The sequence below is a fragment of the Mobula birostris genome, chromosome 9 (genome assembly GCF_030028105.1).
Source record: "Mobula birostris isolate sMobBir1 chromosome 9, sMobBir1.hap1, whole genome shotgun sequence".
NCBI classification, from domain to species: Eukaryota; Metazoa; Chordata; class Chondrichthyes; order Myliobatiformes; family Myliobatidae; genus Mobula; species Mobula birostris.
This window is the reverse complement of record NC_092378.1, coordinates 39,240,883-39,256,407: the sequence shown is the minus strand read 5'-3', so window position 1 is coordinate 39,256,407 and position 15,525 is coordinate 39,240,883. Positions and strand designations below refer to the sequence as shown.

Sequence of the window (15,525 nt, the reverse complement as noted above, 5' to 3'; positions counted from 1 at the left end):
AGTGTCACATGCTGACAGCAGAAGGATTGCTGCACCAATAAATAGAACAGCAGGGTTTTCTGATTGTACTCTTCAGTATGCTGGGTATGGTTAACTGGGCTTCTTGCTGGTATTGTGCTGCAGTTACCGATTCAGCAATTCGCCTTTCTGTAAAACAACATCAACTTGAATTAATGCGACAGTTTTAACTTGTTTGAAGAGGTGTCATGAGCAAACAGATAAAATTTCAGCTTAAGCCAAAGATAGGGGCACTAATACTTGAACAAAGAGGTATAAATTAAGCAGCTTCAGAAAAGGGTGGCTAAATAAGAGGAGATCCAAAAAATCCTACTGCAAGAATTAATGATTTTTGAACTCCTGCTGAAATCCTCCAGTTTAATGTCTTTAATACAATAATTCCTGTCAGGCCATGAGAAGAAACCTTTCGGCAGCACTGATTACTGCAGACGTGTCTTACACAACACTATATTCAATTAGATGGAGGCTACATTTTGAATTATTTCTGTCTTTTTTATGACTGTTTATTCACCAGTTCCTTTTCCTGAGCATTGGAGCAATCTGTTCTGCAGCCAGAAATTATTTTGTTCCCTGTTGCATTCATTGGAAATATTTCTTGTGCTGATGAGACGGTTTTTAGATGAAGCAGACAAATTAAACGATGAGGTAAATTCTTGAAACCTGAGAATGTCTTTCTGGATCAGAGCTATTATTTGGCATGAGCCAAAAAAAATACACAAGTCCACATGTTGCAGCTGGCCATATGTAGCAGGGAAGGTAGAATTCAGCTAATTAATATGGCAGACTTAAACAGGCACCTCATCTGCCAGTGTAGTTAGTTGCCTGTTGGTGCTCAGCAGGAGCTGGTAGCACTTCTCATTCTCTGCTCCTAATGGTCTGCTGCCCACCTAATTTCGCCTTATTGTCAGTCGCTACTTACCACAGCTTGAGCTCCTCCCTGGAGGCTAAATTATTATCAAAGGATTAAGGAGATGTAGCCTTGTACCTCTGACATTTCTGCCTCCTTTTCTATGCCAGAACACTAATTAGCTGTGACTAATTAAGAGAAATGTTCCCACTATTGAAAACTATGCAGGGAGCCATGGAACAGTGAAGGAGCACATGGGCTGTAGCTGGATTTATTGCACTGAAATAGGGGAGAGAACTAGATCACCTTTCAATGCAGCCATTAGGAAAGATTTCTGATATCAGGGTAGCTGTTGCATCATCTCTGCTTGTTTGTGAAGAGCTCAGAGGAAGCTCCACGAGTGAAGACAAATGTTTTTCCTGTCACTTTCTGCTTGTCAAGTCTCTATTTAGCACCACAGTTGCATGAGCAATTTGTGTTTTGCTCTGTGTACTACACAAAATATTATCTGCTGATCAGCATGGGTCCTGTTATTGGAAACTTCCTGCCAGTTTGTCATTTGGGGTTAAATTCAGGAAAGCCTGAAAAGTGGGGCAAGGTTTCGAGTGCGCAGTTAAGTTGCACCCATTTGGAACTCACTAACTGTGAGATTTTCGGGTCCATTCAGTACTGGTGATACTGTTCATTAGTTGAAGGCATCAGCAGCGAACAGAAGATATGAGGAGCTGACAGCAGTTAAAACTAGCCTACACTCCTTAACGCAAGCCTTCTCTACTTGTATCAAAACTATAAAAGTTTACTTACAACGCATAGACACAAGGCAATCAATATTTACAAAACAGTAGTTACACTTAAGTTAGTATACGGTTATTACTGTCTATAAAACATCTATACCGCGGGGGGACCACCGCTCACGGAAATCGCCCAATGTGCCTGCCGTGACCGCGTGCTCCCTCTGCAAGGAGTCCATTGTCCTAGGACAGCATGGTGCCAGGCTTTTGATAAGAAAGCTAATAGGTGTGGTCAAGTTAATTGAACCCACACTAGTGAGGTCTTAGCACCGTCACAACCTGCCTTGGAGGTGGGCTCAGCTGTGGATGAGTCCATCGCCCACCTCCTCGCAGATTGTGTGTTTGCATGGAGAAGAGTCTTTGTCAAGCTTTGCCCCGAGCAGCTGCTCAATACAAGACTCTGCTTTGTCAGCTGTTTCCAGCAAAGCATCCTGAAGTGAACTTTATAAACCTTCTGATTGCTGGGAGTTTATCCACACAATGAAGGGCATATTTTGGTCTGACAATAATTTGTCAGTCTTCCCATGGGTGTAGATATCTGCCAGCAGATGCTACCCTTTGGAACGTTCTGAGATACAGAAGTCCATGCTTAGGGACACACTAAGGCTCAGTACAGCCACCAAAAGGTTTATGGTGAAGAACCTCAGTATAGGGCCTTCCCACTGTTGAATAACTGAGGGGCTAGGCCAAATATTTCACTGTGCAATATGTGGGCATCAACAATACTGATGTAGTGTAGATATTATAAGCGCATGTAAGGATACAAGTGCAAAGTGAATAAAGCTCATGCCTTACCCTGTCTATATAACTCTACGTTCTCTGAATGAAGTATATTTGGGGGGGGGGGGGGGGGGAGATACCGCACCAGTATTTTCAGATACACACACATCACTCTCTGACTACAACCAATCAATCTGGACTTGGAGCTAACATTTATGTGTCCCAGCGAGTTGTACGTCTCACAGCGGCAAATGTTACCTGTCATTACTACCAATGCAGTCACACCGCCCGAAACATGGTGCACTACATATGCTCACATACCTCTCATACTCTTGCAGAGGAAGGTGGTACTCAGATGAAACTAACCATAGCGTGTTGGGTGGATGGCCTTTGGGTTGCCTGTCTGGAGGAAGAGGAAAAGATTTTGTAAGGGATGTCAAAAGTGTCTGTGTTATCCTAACTGCCAGGGCAGATTGTGTAATTGACTTTACTGATCTGCTGATGGGCTGATATTATTTTGTTATCCTCATTCATGATTCTCTGTTTCCTAAGGCTGTCATAACAGGGGGTAGTGGAGGTAAGCTCCCATTACCTATTAAATTCTCCCAATGGCATAGGTCTCAAAAGGCCTCTGACAACTAAGTCCAGCTCCTAGTCTTCACATGTGGCTTAGTTACTAAGCCTAGTGGAACCGATTCTACTGACAGGGGAAGGGGCGAAGACGGGATACTGGTACCTTAAAACTAGTCATTTCTGGCAGATGGAGCTCCTCAGCCATGGTTTGCAGCTCATCTAGGAGAAAAAAAACTCTGATCTCAAATCTCGGCTGCCTTGCGGTTATACCCACTCATGGGGAAAGCTTTGGGAATAAACCTCAAGGGAAAATTCTGGCGCTGGTGTCCCTAAGACAGTCCTATGTTCAGTTCAACATTGACTAGCAACTCCTGCAACTCTGCTGGTGCCAAACTGAATCAGTCTCTACCATTCCTTTGGATTCATCAGCTGCATAGAGAGGGGTAGCCTGCTACATGGGCATCAACCTGCTCTCCACATTGGACTGCCCTGGCTTACATATCAGCTCTGACGCAGACAGCTAGGACGCAACATCCATGGTCAATCCCAACCAACGGAAGGCCTAGATGATTCTCCTTCCCATAACCAACCTCTTGTCCAGACTACAGGTGGTATAAGCATCTTAAGCAGACACCTCTTCCTTCCAACAAGTAAGATGCTGGAGGGGCTCGATAAGTTACGCAGCATCTGTGGAAGTAAATGGACAGTTGATGTTTAAGGTTCAGGCTCTGATGTCTCAGCTTTGAAAATCTGGACTAGATTTTTAGGGTCCAGATGAAGGGTCTCAACTCAAAATGTCAACTGTCCATTGCTCTTCACAGATGCCCTCTGACCCACCAAGTTTCTCCATTGAGCACCTTTTACGTTGCACCAGATTCCAGCAACTGCACTCTTGTCTTACCTTGTCCTTCCCCACTGCTCCCTGCAAAATGTCCTTCCCGTGTCCTTTTTTATCTCAACAAAGCCAAGAGCATCCAGGCTGTGGAGAAACTGATCACGAAGACACACCATAGACAATTCATAACCTGACACACGATGGATTTTAGAGGATAAAGACTGGATCTGTGTCCAGTGAGGCATGCGACACTAGCATTCCTCCTTTCTTCCCTATTAAGAGTTTGGTGCCAGAGAACTTGATGCTCCATGGCCATATTTCCAAGTCACTATCTTTCTCACTATTCTTCATCTAGAAATTCCTAAGCAAGGATGAAAATGTTACGTGCAAAAGTCTGGGAAAGTGGCCACATAACTGGCATAGTGGGTGACACAGGTCCAACAGCTCAGCCAAGCAGAGTCTGTTTATTTAGCAGTCTCTCCCTGTTAGTTAAAGCAGGAAAAATCTCAACTTCCAGCACACCGTCCACTTAACTCCCCTTTACCAGTCCATCGCACTTGCTGAAGCCACTGCATTAAATAGCAATGGTTGGAAGCAAAAAGGCTGCTGGGCTTCTGTACTCACAACATTTTGTGACAAGAGTTATTTAAATATATTATAATGGCGTTAATGAACTTCGACTGTAATTAATTTGTTGTTGAGTGGCAGTTGTCAAGAGTGTATTGAGAGGCCCTTAAAAAGACAGACACAAAGATAGTCCGGATTGAAATAGACGCTATTGTTTATAAAATAAAAGAAAGACTAGAATAAATATATCTAAAAGACAAATTAAGACTAAAGTTTTAATTTCAGTGCTGGATCAGTTGTATTTCTCTTGGGTAAGTGTAGCTTGTAGCAAAAATGTTGCTAAACCCCTGCTTCAGGTGCTGTGCACAGCAACCCCTGTAATCTTTGTTGGGGAATCGCTGAGTCTGGGTCAGACAAAGAGCTCATGCCTGCTATTGTGTAACTCACAGGCTGCAAGTGAAACCTCCACAGCTGCAAGGGACCCAGCTTGGCTTAGCTGTTGTATTTAGGCAAGTAGAGTCTGCTGGCCTTGTCACTCTGCACTGACAAAAGCGGGGAAAATCTTTTGGTGCCTCTAGTGATACTGAACACAGTTGGGGATCAGAGCTAGACATTCATGCCACACCTCCTTTCATTGAAATAGCTGATGAATTCAAGACTAAAGGGCTGCAGCCTTGAAGGGGAAGAGCAGGGATGGGTTTGGGGTGTGAGGGACATAAAGATTAACTCATAGTCCTTCTGACCCTGTTACTGCAATTTTCCTACTCACTGAGTATCATGAACTCAGAGGACGTTGCACTCCTATTCTCCTTTATATGAAAAATGCATAAATGAGATTATTTTAGCAGATATTGTTGAAACCACCTTCTTAGCCATCCTTCCGGCCTCAGTTCTAGACTGCCATTAAAAACCTTTGATCATATCAGGTCTGAAAATGCATCTTAAATGGTTAGATTGGACTGATGTTCTGTTTTCTGCACTCCTGTTGATTTGTTGAACCTTTCTGGACTGAAAGCGAGTGGAGGTTTGATGAGGAAATGGGCTGCTAATATGCCTTGCCAGCCTGGAGTCATGCTCAAATGGAGTGAAGAAATACAGAGGTCATACCGTGTCAAACACAGCAACTCTTCCTTGTTTTCTATGATTCAGGAGAGATGTCGTTTAAAAAAATGAAGTAGATGATACAAGCCCTTACAAATGATGAGTGAGAAATCAGTACAGTAACAAGTTTTTAATAATTGACAGTATTTGATTTAATGTATCACAGTTTATATCTGAGTGCACCCTTCAGGTTTTATTATTTTGTTGCGATATGATATTTCATTTACTTAAAACTTTGCATTTTTAATTTTGATTTTTTTGCAAGTATTACTAACAATGGACTGAAAGTTTGAAATACGGGTATCAGTCCTTAATGCTTGGTAATAACAATTCAATAATACAAACTGATTTTGCTACTATAAGCATGACTCCATTTACATGGTTAAAGTAACTGAGATGAGAAAATATTTAAGTTAAATACTTGATGCATCTGTCAAAGAGCATGATGCCTCAAGGGAAGTACAAGGTCACTCTGTGTTCAAGGTTCAATTCCCACCACCAAAATTCTGTTACTTCCTGTGACAACCCGTGTGTGTTATGGTTTGGAAAAGGTGATTAGATTTTGGCTGAGAATATGGTGGAACTGGCATTTATTAAAGAAAAGCATTTTAATGTGCCGTACCTGCCTCTAATGTTATTCCTAATTTCCAAATTACCTTTGCTTTACATTGTTTTCTAATTTTATATATAGCTGAAAGACTTCAAGAAAATTTGATAGATACTTTGTTTATATCAGATGTATCAAAGTCATGTGTGTGTTATGGTGTGTTGAAGTTGTCTTGGAAAGCACCATAATATTTCATCTAAGTCTGTGGTAACATATTTTGCAGAATTGCAGATTAATTTTAAAGTTCTATTTTACCTGTCCATACAAATTAATATTGTTTAGAGTTCATAATAACACTAAGTCTTAGTTGTTTCATTAAGCTTATCTGTTGAAGTCAAACAGACCTGTCCAAAAAAATTATGGTATCTCTTCCCTATGATCATGTTGAATTTGGTTGTTTAATGAGTAGGGTTAACCAATCAGCGTTTTAAAAATAGAAGGGAATGCCAAGTCTAAATGTGGATGTGTTTATCTATTTTACTGAAGTGTATACAGTAATTTTCTATTTTAGCCAACCTACCATCAAATAAGAATGTCATGAAACTTTTGTAGTAGGAGTTGGTGTGCTAATTGAGTTGATGACAAATTCTAGATTTGTTGACAAATAATTTTCTATCTGCTGCAAAGGAGGAAATATGAGCACATAAAGAGTCAACTATTTGGTATTTAACAGGTCATAACTTGTACAAGGTAATATTAGGTTACCAGTGAAAAGGATGTGGGCTTTCTGATTCATAATGTTTTTGCTTTTATTGCTGTAGAAATATATTCTTTCTTTCCCCAGCGATGGTATACCACCTCAATGAAAGTCATCTGTGTCTGGCTCACAGACCGAATGGATTTACAGCTCCATCTCTACCAGCTGAAGACACTCATCAAAATAGTGAAGGTATAAACAGCTTCTTATTTATATGTCATTAAGCCACTTGGCACTGTCAAATGGTGTAGTATGGTGAAAGCAAAACCAAGAGATTAGCATCAAAGTTTGTACCCTTTCGAAGTTTCTGGGTAGATGTGGGTATAATGTTTCCTCTAGCTGTAGTGAATAGAAACAGAGATTACTGTCTCAAACTAAAGAGTTGCCTTTGCTAGAAGATTATGAATCATTGGAATTCTCCCCAAGATACTGTGTTGGCTCAGTTCAAGGCAGCAATTAATACAGTAGATGCTTTGGATATTAAAGGAATCAAGGGTCAATACAGCAAAGTGATAGTAAGATAAAAATCAGTCATCATCTTATTAGATGGATGAGCAGCCACAAAGAACTGAATGGCTCCCTTCTCTTATTTTGCTCTCACCTTGATCAAACCATGCTATATCACCCAAAAGCCCACTCAGCCACAGATGCCGGGAAATGTTAATGCAGTCGCATTCAAAAACCACTTAGACAGGTATATGGATAGGAAATGTGTGGAGGGATATGGGCCAAATGTGGGAAAAAGGTACTAGCTTAATTGGGAATCTTATTTGGCACAGACCATTTTAGCCAAAGGCCCTGTCCCCGTGCTGTTTAGCACTATGACTCCATGTCAACCCATGGTGTGAGTATCATTATGACATTAATGAACTATCAGAGCTCAATGCCATTTCATGTTTGTCTTGTACTAACGATGTCTGTACAGAGGTTAAGGGCAGGAACACTCATTTATTGTTCACAGCGGCACCATCCCCTTGTACTGACACCATCGGAACTGGCAACTTGGGATGAAATATTTGTATTGTTGATGGTCGGCATGAACTCAGTTGGCAGAAGGGCCTGATTCCCTGCTGATAACTTCCCACACAATCCATTGCTTTTGCCTACTATCTGACATGGAAATGGATTTCTCTGTGTTGGTTTTAAGCTGCTTTGTGAAAGGAGGCTCTTGAGGATCCTCTCTGGGACAGTAGCAGTGAGTTCACACCAAGTGTGTGCAGAATTAGTGTAAAATCCTCCTGACTTTGCTGTTTCGCACATGGAGATTGGTCAGTTGGGCAGGGTAAAGTTACTTGTGATCTCCATTTCTAGAGCTTCTCCATGACTAGTGACCAGCACCCAAGAGTCCTTGAAGGTGCGGTTTTGTAATGGAGTAGCCAATGTGTGCAGGGCAAGCTCTGGAGAGTGATGCTGGTTGAAGGGTGACTTTTGATCAGGATACCCTGGAAGGCTCTCCTCTTCCATATAGTGCTCTGGGATCTTTTTACATTTGTCTTCATGGGGCAATTTTAATTATCCACGAAAAACAAGCATAGCCGTCTATGCATTTCTGTCTTGGCAACATACATTCAATGCCGGAGGAACTCAGCAGTAGGCTTATTCAGAAAGTCAGAAGGCATGAGATCCAGCCTGCAGAAAGCAGAGGGTCGTGGTGGAGGGAGTACATTCAGATTGGAGGATTGTGACTAGTGGTGTCCCACAAGGTTCGGTTCTGGGACCTCTATTTTCGTGATTTTTATTAATGACCTGGATGTGGGGGTAGAAGGGTGGGTTGGCAAGTTTACAGATGACACAAAGGTTGGTGGTGTTGTGGATAGTGTAGAGGATTGTTGAAGGTTGCAGAGAGACATTGATAGGATGCAGAAGTGGGCTGAGAAGTGGCAGATGGAGTTCAACCCGGAGAGGTGTGAGGTGTTACACTTTGGCAGGACAAACTCCAAGGCAGAGTACAAAGTAAATGGCAGGATACTTGGTAGTGTGGAGGAGCAGAGGGATCTGGGGGTACATGTCCACAGATCCCTGAAAGTTGCCTCACAGGTGGATAGGGTAGTTAAGAAAGCTTATGGGGTGTTAGCCTTCATAAGTTGAGGGATAGAGTTTAAGAGTCACGAGGTAATGATGCAGCTCTATAAAACTCTGGTTAGGCCACACTTGGAGTACTGTGTCCAGTTCTGGTTGCCTCTCTATAGGAAGGATGTGGAAGCATTGGAAAGGGTACAAAGGAGATTTACCAGGATGCTGTGTGGTTTAGGAGAGTATACATTATGATCAGAGATTAAGGGAGCTAGGGCTTTACCCTTTGGAGAGGAGGAGGATGAGAGGAGACATGATAGAGTTACACAAGATATTAAGAGGAATACATAGAGTGGACAGCCAGCGCCTCTTGTACCACTGCTCAATACAAGAGGACATTGCTTTTAGGTAAGGGGTGGGAAGTTCAAGGGGGATATTAAAGGAAGGTTTTTTTTTACTCAGAGAGTGGTTGGTGCGTGGAATGCACTGCCTGAGTCAGTGGTGGAGGCAGGTACACTAGTGAAATTTAAGAGAGTACTAGACAGGTATATGGAGGAATTTAAGGTGGGAGGTTATATGGAAGGCAAGGTTTAAGGGTCGGCACAACATTGTGGGCCGAAGGGCCTGTACTGTGCTGTACTATTCTATGTTCTATTATGTTTGCATGTCCGGCAATCGTCAGTTCTGAAACATAAAACCCCAGGTTGTCTTCTAAAGATATCTTCCCTTGCTTTAGAAATCGTACAGAGACTTTCGACTGCAGGGAGTCCTGGAGGGGACGTTGAACTGTAAAACGTATGAAACTGTCCACACGCGGCTGACGGTGGAGGAAGCCACGGCCTCGGTGTCAGAGAGCGGAGGACTCCAAGGCATCACCATGAAAGATAGTGACGAAGAGACCGAGGATGTAAAGTAAAGGGGAAAGCGGCCGGTCCCTTGGTTTCGTTATTTTTTCAGCCATTGTTAGTACCATTTCTTCAGAGATGATAAACATCAATCAGGTGTAATGAAGTCGTCCAACTTTAGAACATCGCCGTAGAGCGGGGGATGGGTGGGTAGGAAAGAAGGGGCACGGTTGTGTTTGGACTCTGTGCTAAACCTTGCGGAGTTTGTCCCTCTGTTCCCGCACCAGGCAACAGCAGCACCTTGTGAATTTCTCTCAGCCATCATAAGGAACTGTTTGGTCCTGAGAGGGGGAGCAAAGGAAGTTGGGATCTGACTCCTCCAGGCAAAGAAAACAACAATCGTATTAGCGGTCCCTAATGGTTGGAAACGATCCCCACAGTCCAGTTGTTAGGATAATGTGGCATACGAACCGTGTACCCAATCTCGGCGAAGAAACTACCATCAAACACTGTGGTCACTGTCCTTTGGAAGCGTTGCGGGGCTATATGTTAAATGTGCTGTTGTGGTCTTAATTGGTGAGATAAAGCGGCTTGATAGAATTATACAGCCGTGTCATGTTGAGATGTGTTTCACGCCTAATGTTCTGGGCATCTTTGTAAATATAATAATGCTTGTAGAATTCCCGTTTCAGCAATTCCTCTTTCCGCCGTCTCTATCCAGCTAGCCTGTCTGCGCCATAGTCCCGAGTTGTCAGAGAGCTGCATCCGCCCGCGGGAGGGTGATGAAACGCCCGGGATGGTGAAGTGTTTAATCTGAACCAGCATTACGAATGTGGGTGAAAGTTTCCCAATGTGCTAGCAAGTCGCGAATGTTTTCAGCATTCCGAAACACTGAACGGCGGCAAAAATATATCTTCAATATTCGTTTATATTGAAGCTTTAATTGTAATAAACTCGTCTTTATTTCCAATTTATATTTATTTGGCTATCTTGCTTCGGCTGCGAGTTTGTAGGTTTGGGGTAAAGGTGTCATTATTTTCTCACACACAGAAGTTACTCTGTAAAAAAAATCCAAAAAAAAACAAGTGTGTGTGTGTGTTGGATGTCTGTTGGGGCTGAGGGAGAAAGCCATCATTTACAACAGCTCAATGAAGTGACACGATTTTTTATTTGGCACGATAGCGTTTAAAAGGTCGGGGTATGTGTGGATGACTTTTGGTGGGAGTGCCGCTAAACGCGTTGTTTCTAATCCAAAGCGTAACTATTAGTCAGCATTTGTTTGGTGAAAGAGAACGACATTCGCTTCTCCAAGTCGTGTAATTGAGCGTTTTGGTGCCGTATACTGTACCTGAATTCACACCGTGTTCACATCTACCGATTGAACGCAAAATCCGTTTGATCAAGCAACCAGTGAGCGGAACAAAATAATGCTTGGCACTTCCCTAGCTGCAGCTGTGCCGCGACTGGTTATTTCAACTGAATAAAGTGTGTACAATCTCACATTAAATACAGCACATGTGAAAATGCGCAAGAGATTCTGGGTGAGTTCGATTGGAGCTTTAAACACACCGCGGACCCCATAAACTTCTGGAGCTGCCGCACATATTTTTCTCTGATTTTAGTTCATGCCGTACATATCCTTGATTCAAGGACATGATATGTATAAGGATACATTTGGTCGGAGTCATAAACCCACTATTAAAATAAATGAATATATTGCCTAAAACATTGTGAATGTCGCCCGATATTTCACTTTCAAATGCTCATCAAAAGCCACATATCATCTCACATCTCGATGCCATACCTATTGGATATCGCTGTGGAGAAACCACTAAAATGAAAGAATGTTTTATTTCTAATGTTTTATAAACCCAGTTTGGGACGAAATTAACATAACCCTGCTGACTGATGTTCAAACACAACGAGCGAGCAGAATAGCCCCAGGAATTGTATAATCCCGATGAGCCCTGATAAAATTTTGGTGGAAATATGATGTGTAATTTTAATAACTTTAGCCTGCGTTGGGCACGCCCGTGAACAATCTCAGATACGGGGTGCGGGGGGGGGCGGGAATGGTTGCATCAAGAGCAACTAAGTTAATAGGGTGTTGGTCTGTTTAATCTAAATCGACGACCCAATTGTATAAACATATTTTATTGAACGCAGGAAAAACTGCGACTAAGGTTTTTATGATATATATTGCAATGGGAGTTCCGATCCAATGGTTAGCCTGTTTTACCCATTTTCCAAATTCGTTTCAATTTGCTGAATGATTCTGTTGAACTTGCACTAATTGTGAGAACAGATGGAAATGAAAATGCACCAACACCCTCCTTATGTGTCAATACCATGCTTACTCTTAATGCCGTAATTATGAATTGCCCCTGCAGTATATCGATTTTAATTTTAAACCAGAATCTTAACTGAAAATGGGACAAAATGTCATGACGTCGAAGATTATTGTTTACAATTTGAATAATGCGAAATATTTTTTTCTGATCCCCGCCCCGTTTTAATCATCAATAGTTATTTGTTGTTATTGACATTTGGGTGAATGGAATGTTCGTGGTTGAACTTACAATAACTGAGAAAGGCGATTCGACCTAACGGGTCTCTGCAGGTACTGCATTTATACTCCATGCAAGCCTCTTCACACATCTCCTCCTCCTCCCCGATTGGTCTGGCTTTATATTCCGTCGTCCCTTTTGTGCTGGTCTGGTTTCCCTTAAATTTAGCTGTTACTTTCTCAACTCTTCGCGTTCAGGGCTCGTTTTAGTAGGAATTCGGCAATTTGCTGACCGCTAATAATCCAATCTCTAAATGAAATTGCCTCTAAGTGTCTATGTCCTTGAATCGGGTAATAGTGTAAAAGCAGCAGTGCATATTTTTTAATGTTATCGCCATTCGGACTATTTCGGAAATTGTTCTGATCTGGTCCATGAGACTTCCTATAAGTTGAACAGATGAATTTGATGCTGGTGGATAAGCAGTCCTTCCCGACACACCTACCATAAAAGTGATTCATTACCTGACAATTCTTCCTTCCTGTCAGAAATTATCCCATTAGAACGCATACGTGTAGATGTAAATGACTGTGTATCTTCGCTCGGTTCTTCCGTTTTGTTCACAGATTGCGGTATTTTAAGTGTGATGAAAGAGAAAAAAGAACGGCAGCAGTGTGGTTGCACCAATCCTATGGGAGGGTTTCACGCAGAGTCGCAGACTGCCCCAGCATAGCTAGAGACTGATCTGTGTAAATATATGTATTACACAAATACAGTATATATGTATGTGTATATATACAATAAATAGTTTAAATTAAAGAAAGATGTGGGTTTCCGGAGTTAAAAATTTGCAAAAATCACAACTGCTCCTGTACAAAGGAGAACGGCTTAATTGTAGAAATACTGCACCGGCAGATTTCCAAATCGTCGACTGATTAGCTCAAAATGGTTAAAATTAGTAAGGGACAGAGTCAGTCCTCATTAAGGGAATGGTGCAGACTGATTTATTTTTAATAAGTCATTATTTCTGCATAGTTCTCGTTCCAATATGTCTTAAGTCCAAAATCGGCTCTCGCCTCAGGTTTATGATGTTCTAAATTAAATTCAGGTAAATGCCTGTGTTTCGTCATTTTGCTGGTATAAACTACAAAACACGCAAAAATGCATCACACCAGTTCATAATATTAATTTTTACTGTGATGTATCTCAGCTATAATTATGGAATAATTTTGGGGAGTAAGATCATGAGGATTGCAACGTCGGTGTCAAAATCAAAGGAAATAATTTCTCAGCCAGATTCAATTTCCGTAAAAATAAGTCACTGTAAAGAATTTTATCTAGAAGTTCGTGTTATTTGTACAATTATTAAACGATTTTGCGACATTGATCAAGTTAGTTATTGCCTTCCTATGGACTGCAATGATGAAAGCTGGTGTCCGGAGAAGGAGAAGAGCAAGAATCTATTTGTTTCAACACGGTGCCTCTCTCAAAAATAAACAAAAGGCCTTCAGGCACGTTTAAGTATAAATGTCCCGAGGTAGAAAACTGTATACTTGCAGCCTTGAAACGGCGCATATAGTACAACTTGGAATGGCGCTGCAGTAATGCACATCACAATGATGCGAATGCAGTAACCATCAGTAAGTACATTCTTTTGTCAGTGCTTTGTAATTGAAGTGCTTCCAGTTCAACTACATTGTCAGCTTTAAAATGCTTTGAGACACTAATGGGCAATCCATAGATTCAGAAACTGGGGCAGAAAAGTTGTCAGATAGAAGGTATTATTGATGTTGGCGACTTTTCTGATGCGGATGTAATTGCGCTGTTTCTCGACTGCCATCAATAATATATAACATTTTAGTGATTCAGGCCCTATTTGTTTTCTTCTGCTGTGGCCTCGTACTGTGAGACACTGTCAACAATTCCTTCTGTCAGACTTCATATCAAAGCCCACTTTTCCAGTCTATATTCTTCGAGAGAAGTAACCGATAATGTGCCGAGTGCATGTGATAGCACTTCAGATGTTTAATTGGTAACAAGGAGAAACAGCAGTTAAACGTCGTGTTAACTCTACATTAAAAGATCAAACATAATAGCGTTTTAATGCAAGAGGATCCCGGTCCACCAGTTTGATTGTGTTGTATTCACAGCATGTTGCCCAGAGAAATGGTGTTTCACTGGGGGTAAATACGTTTTCAATTTACTCGTAAATGAATTGCTGAAACGTAACATTGAAGGGAATGGTTTGAGAAGTTTTAGAGGCGTTGTTGAAATCGACGAAGACAAAACGTATATGAAAAAGGTGCTCAAAATATTTTAATATTATGAGAAGATCGCATTTAATACAATTCTTTGTTATTATTTCATTATTACCCTCCTTAATTTGCAATCCTCTCTTATTTTCCATAATTAATTCGTTAATTTGAGAACGTGATGTCTTGACATATGCCATTAATATAAGTGATTGTCAGTACATCCGCCCATACAGCAAACCAATCCTTTACAGGCTCGTGTATATCTCACTAAAACTAAGGTCATTTAACATTATCAAACACAAAGGAATTGTAGAATGAAAATAGGAAATACTGGAAATGCAGGTCACGCTGATATTTTCAGTATTTTCTCATCAGCCCGAACAGATTTGAACCCTGTGTATTTGACGTGAAGTTGTCGAATTTATAAGGGGTGATATATTTTATGTTCACCGCTGACGAAAATGCAAATAAAATCGTTCCTAGAGAAATGCCGCTGTCATTTATTTAATGCGGTCTGAGTTTAGCTGAGCAACAGAGGAACTGAAGAAAAATCTGCACCACCCGGGGAGCGCAGTATGCAAATAATGCAAGAAACAAGTAGCCGTGGCTCCTCCAACCACACATCGCCTTTTAACTAGCACTGCGCTCCCCTCCCGTCCACCCACTTCCCCTTTTGTGGTTGTTTAAGACGACCGCATTCAACGGCGATGAATCCATCAGAAATTTATCATGCATCTAGTTAGTCAACGAGCGCTAAAAACTTTTCACACATATTGATTTTTGTTTTGGTGAATTGTAATGTTCTCCCGTTTGTCTCGCTACTTTTGTGCTCGCCGCTCATCTCGAGGGTCGTTAAAGCTTATTTTACTGCAGATTTGATTTACCATTTTTATTTATTTAGCACCGCTAATTCAACTCTGTCTTTTCTTGCGCACTGTGCTTGAATGGGACATTCTTTGCAATACTTAAGTCAACCAATTTTAGGCATTTTGTTTTGTTTCTTCCCCAAATTATTATTTCACCTGTTAATGGACAGTCAGACAAAACCACCCCGCAACTCCAAAGTGTACATCAGGAAACCTTTGATGGAGTTTTTTTTCTTTCGCAAGCCGTGGGGCGCTTCAGTCGAGATAAAACGGGATAACATTTTAA

General features: G+C 41.4%; 1 protein-coding gene across 5 annotated transcripts in view; it reads left to right on the top strand.

Moving 5' to 3' along the window:
- Window positions 1-11,652, top strand: part of cadps2 (Ca++-dependent secretion activator 2) — a 706,406-nt gene extending 694,754 nt beyond the window's left edge. For 4 of the 5 annotated variants that reach the window (XM_072267874.1, XM_072267873.1, XM_072267872.1 and 1 more), the window contains 2 exons: window positions 6,844-6,948; window positions 9,506-11,652. In XM_072267874.1, coding sequence (XP_072123975.1) covers window positions 6,844-6,948; window positions 9,506-9,685 — 285 coding nt within the window. In that variant the 3' untranslated portion in view covers window positions 9,686-11,652. Of the gene's footprint in view, window positions 1-6,820; window positions 6,949-9,505 lie in introns of those variants that run through there. The other variant, XM_072267876.1, reaches the window with a different exon arrangement.
- The last annotated feature ends 3,873 nt before the right edge of the window (window positions 11,653-15,525 follow it).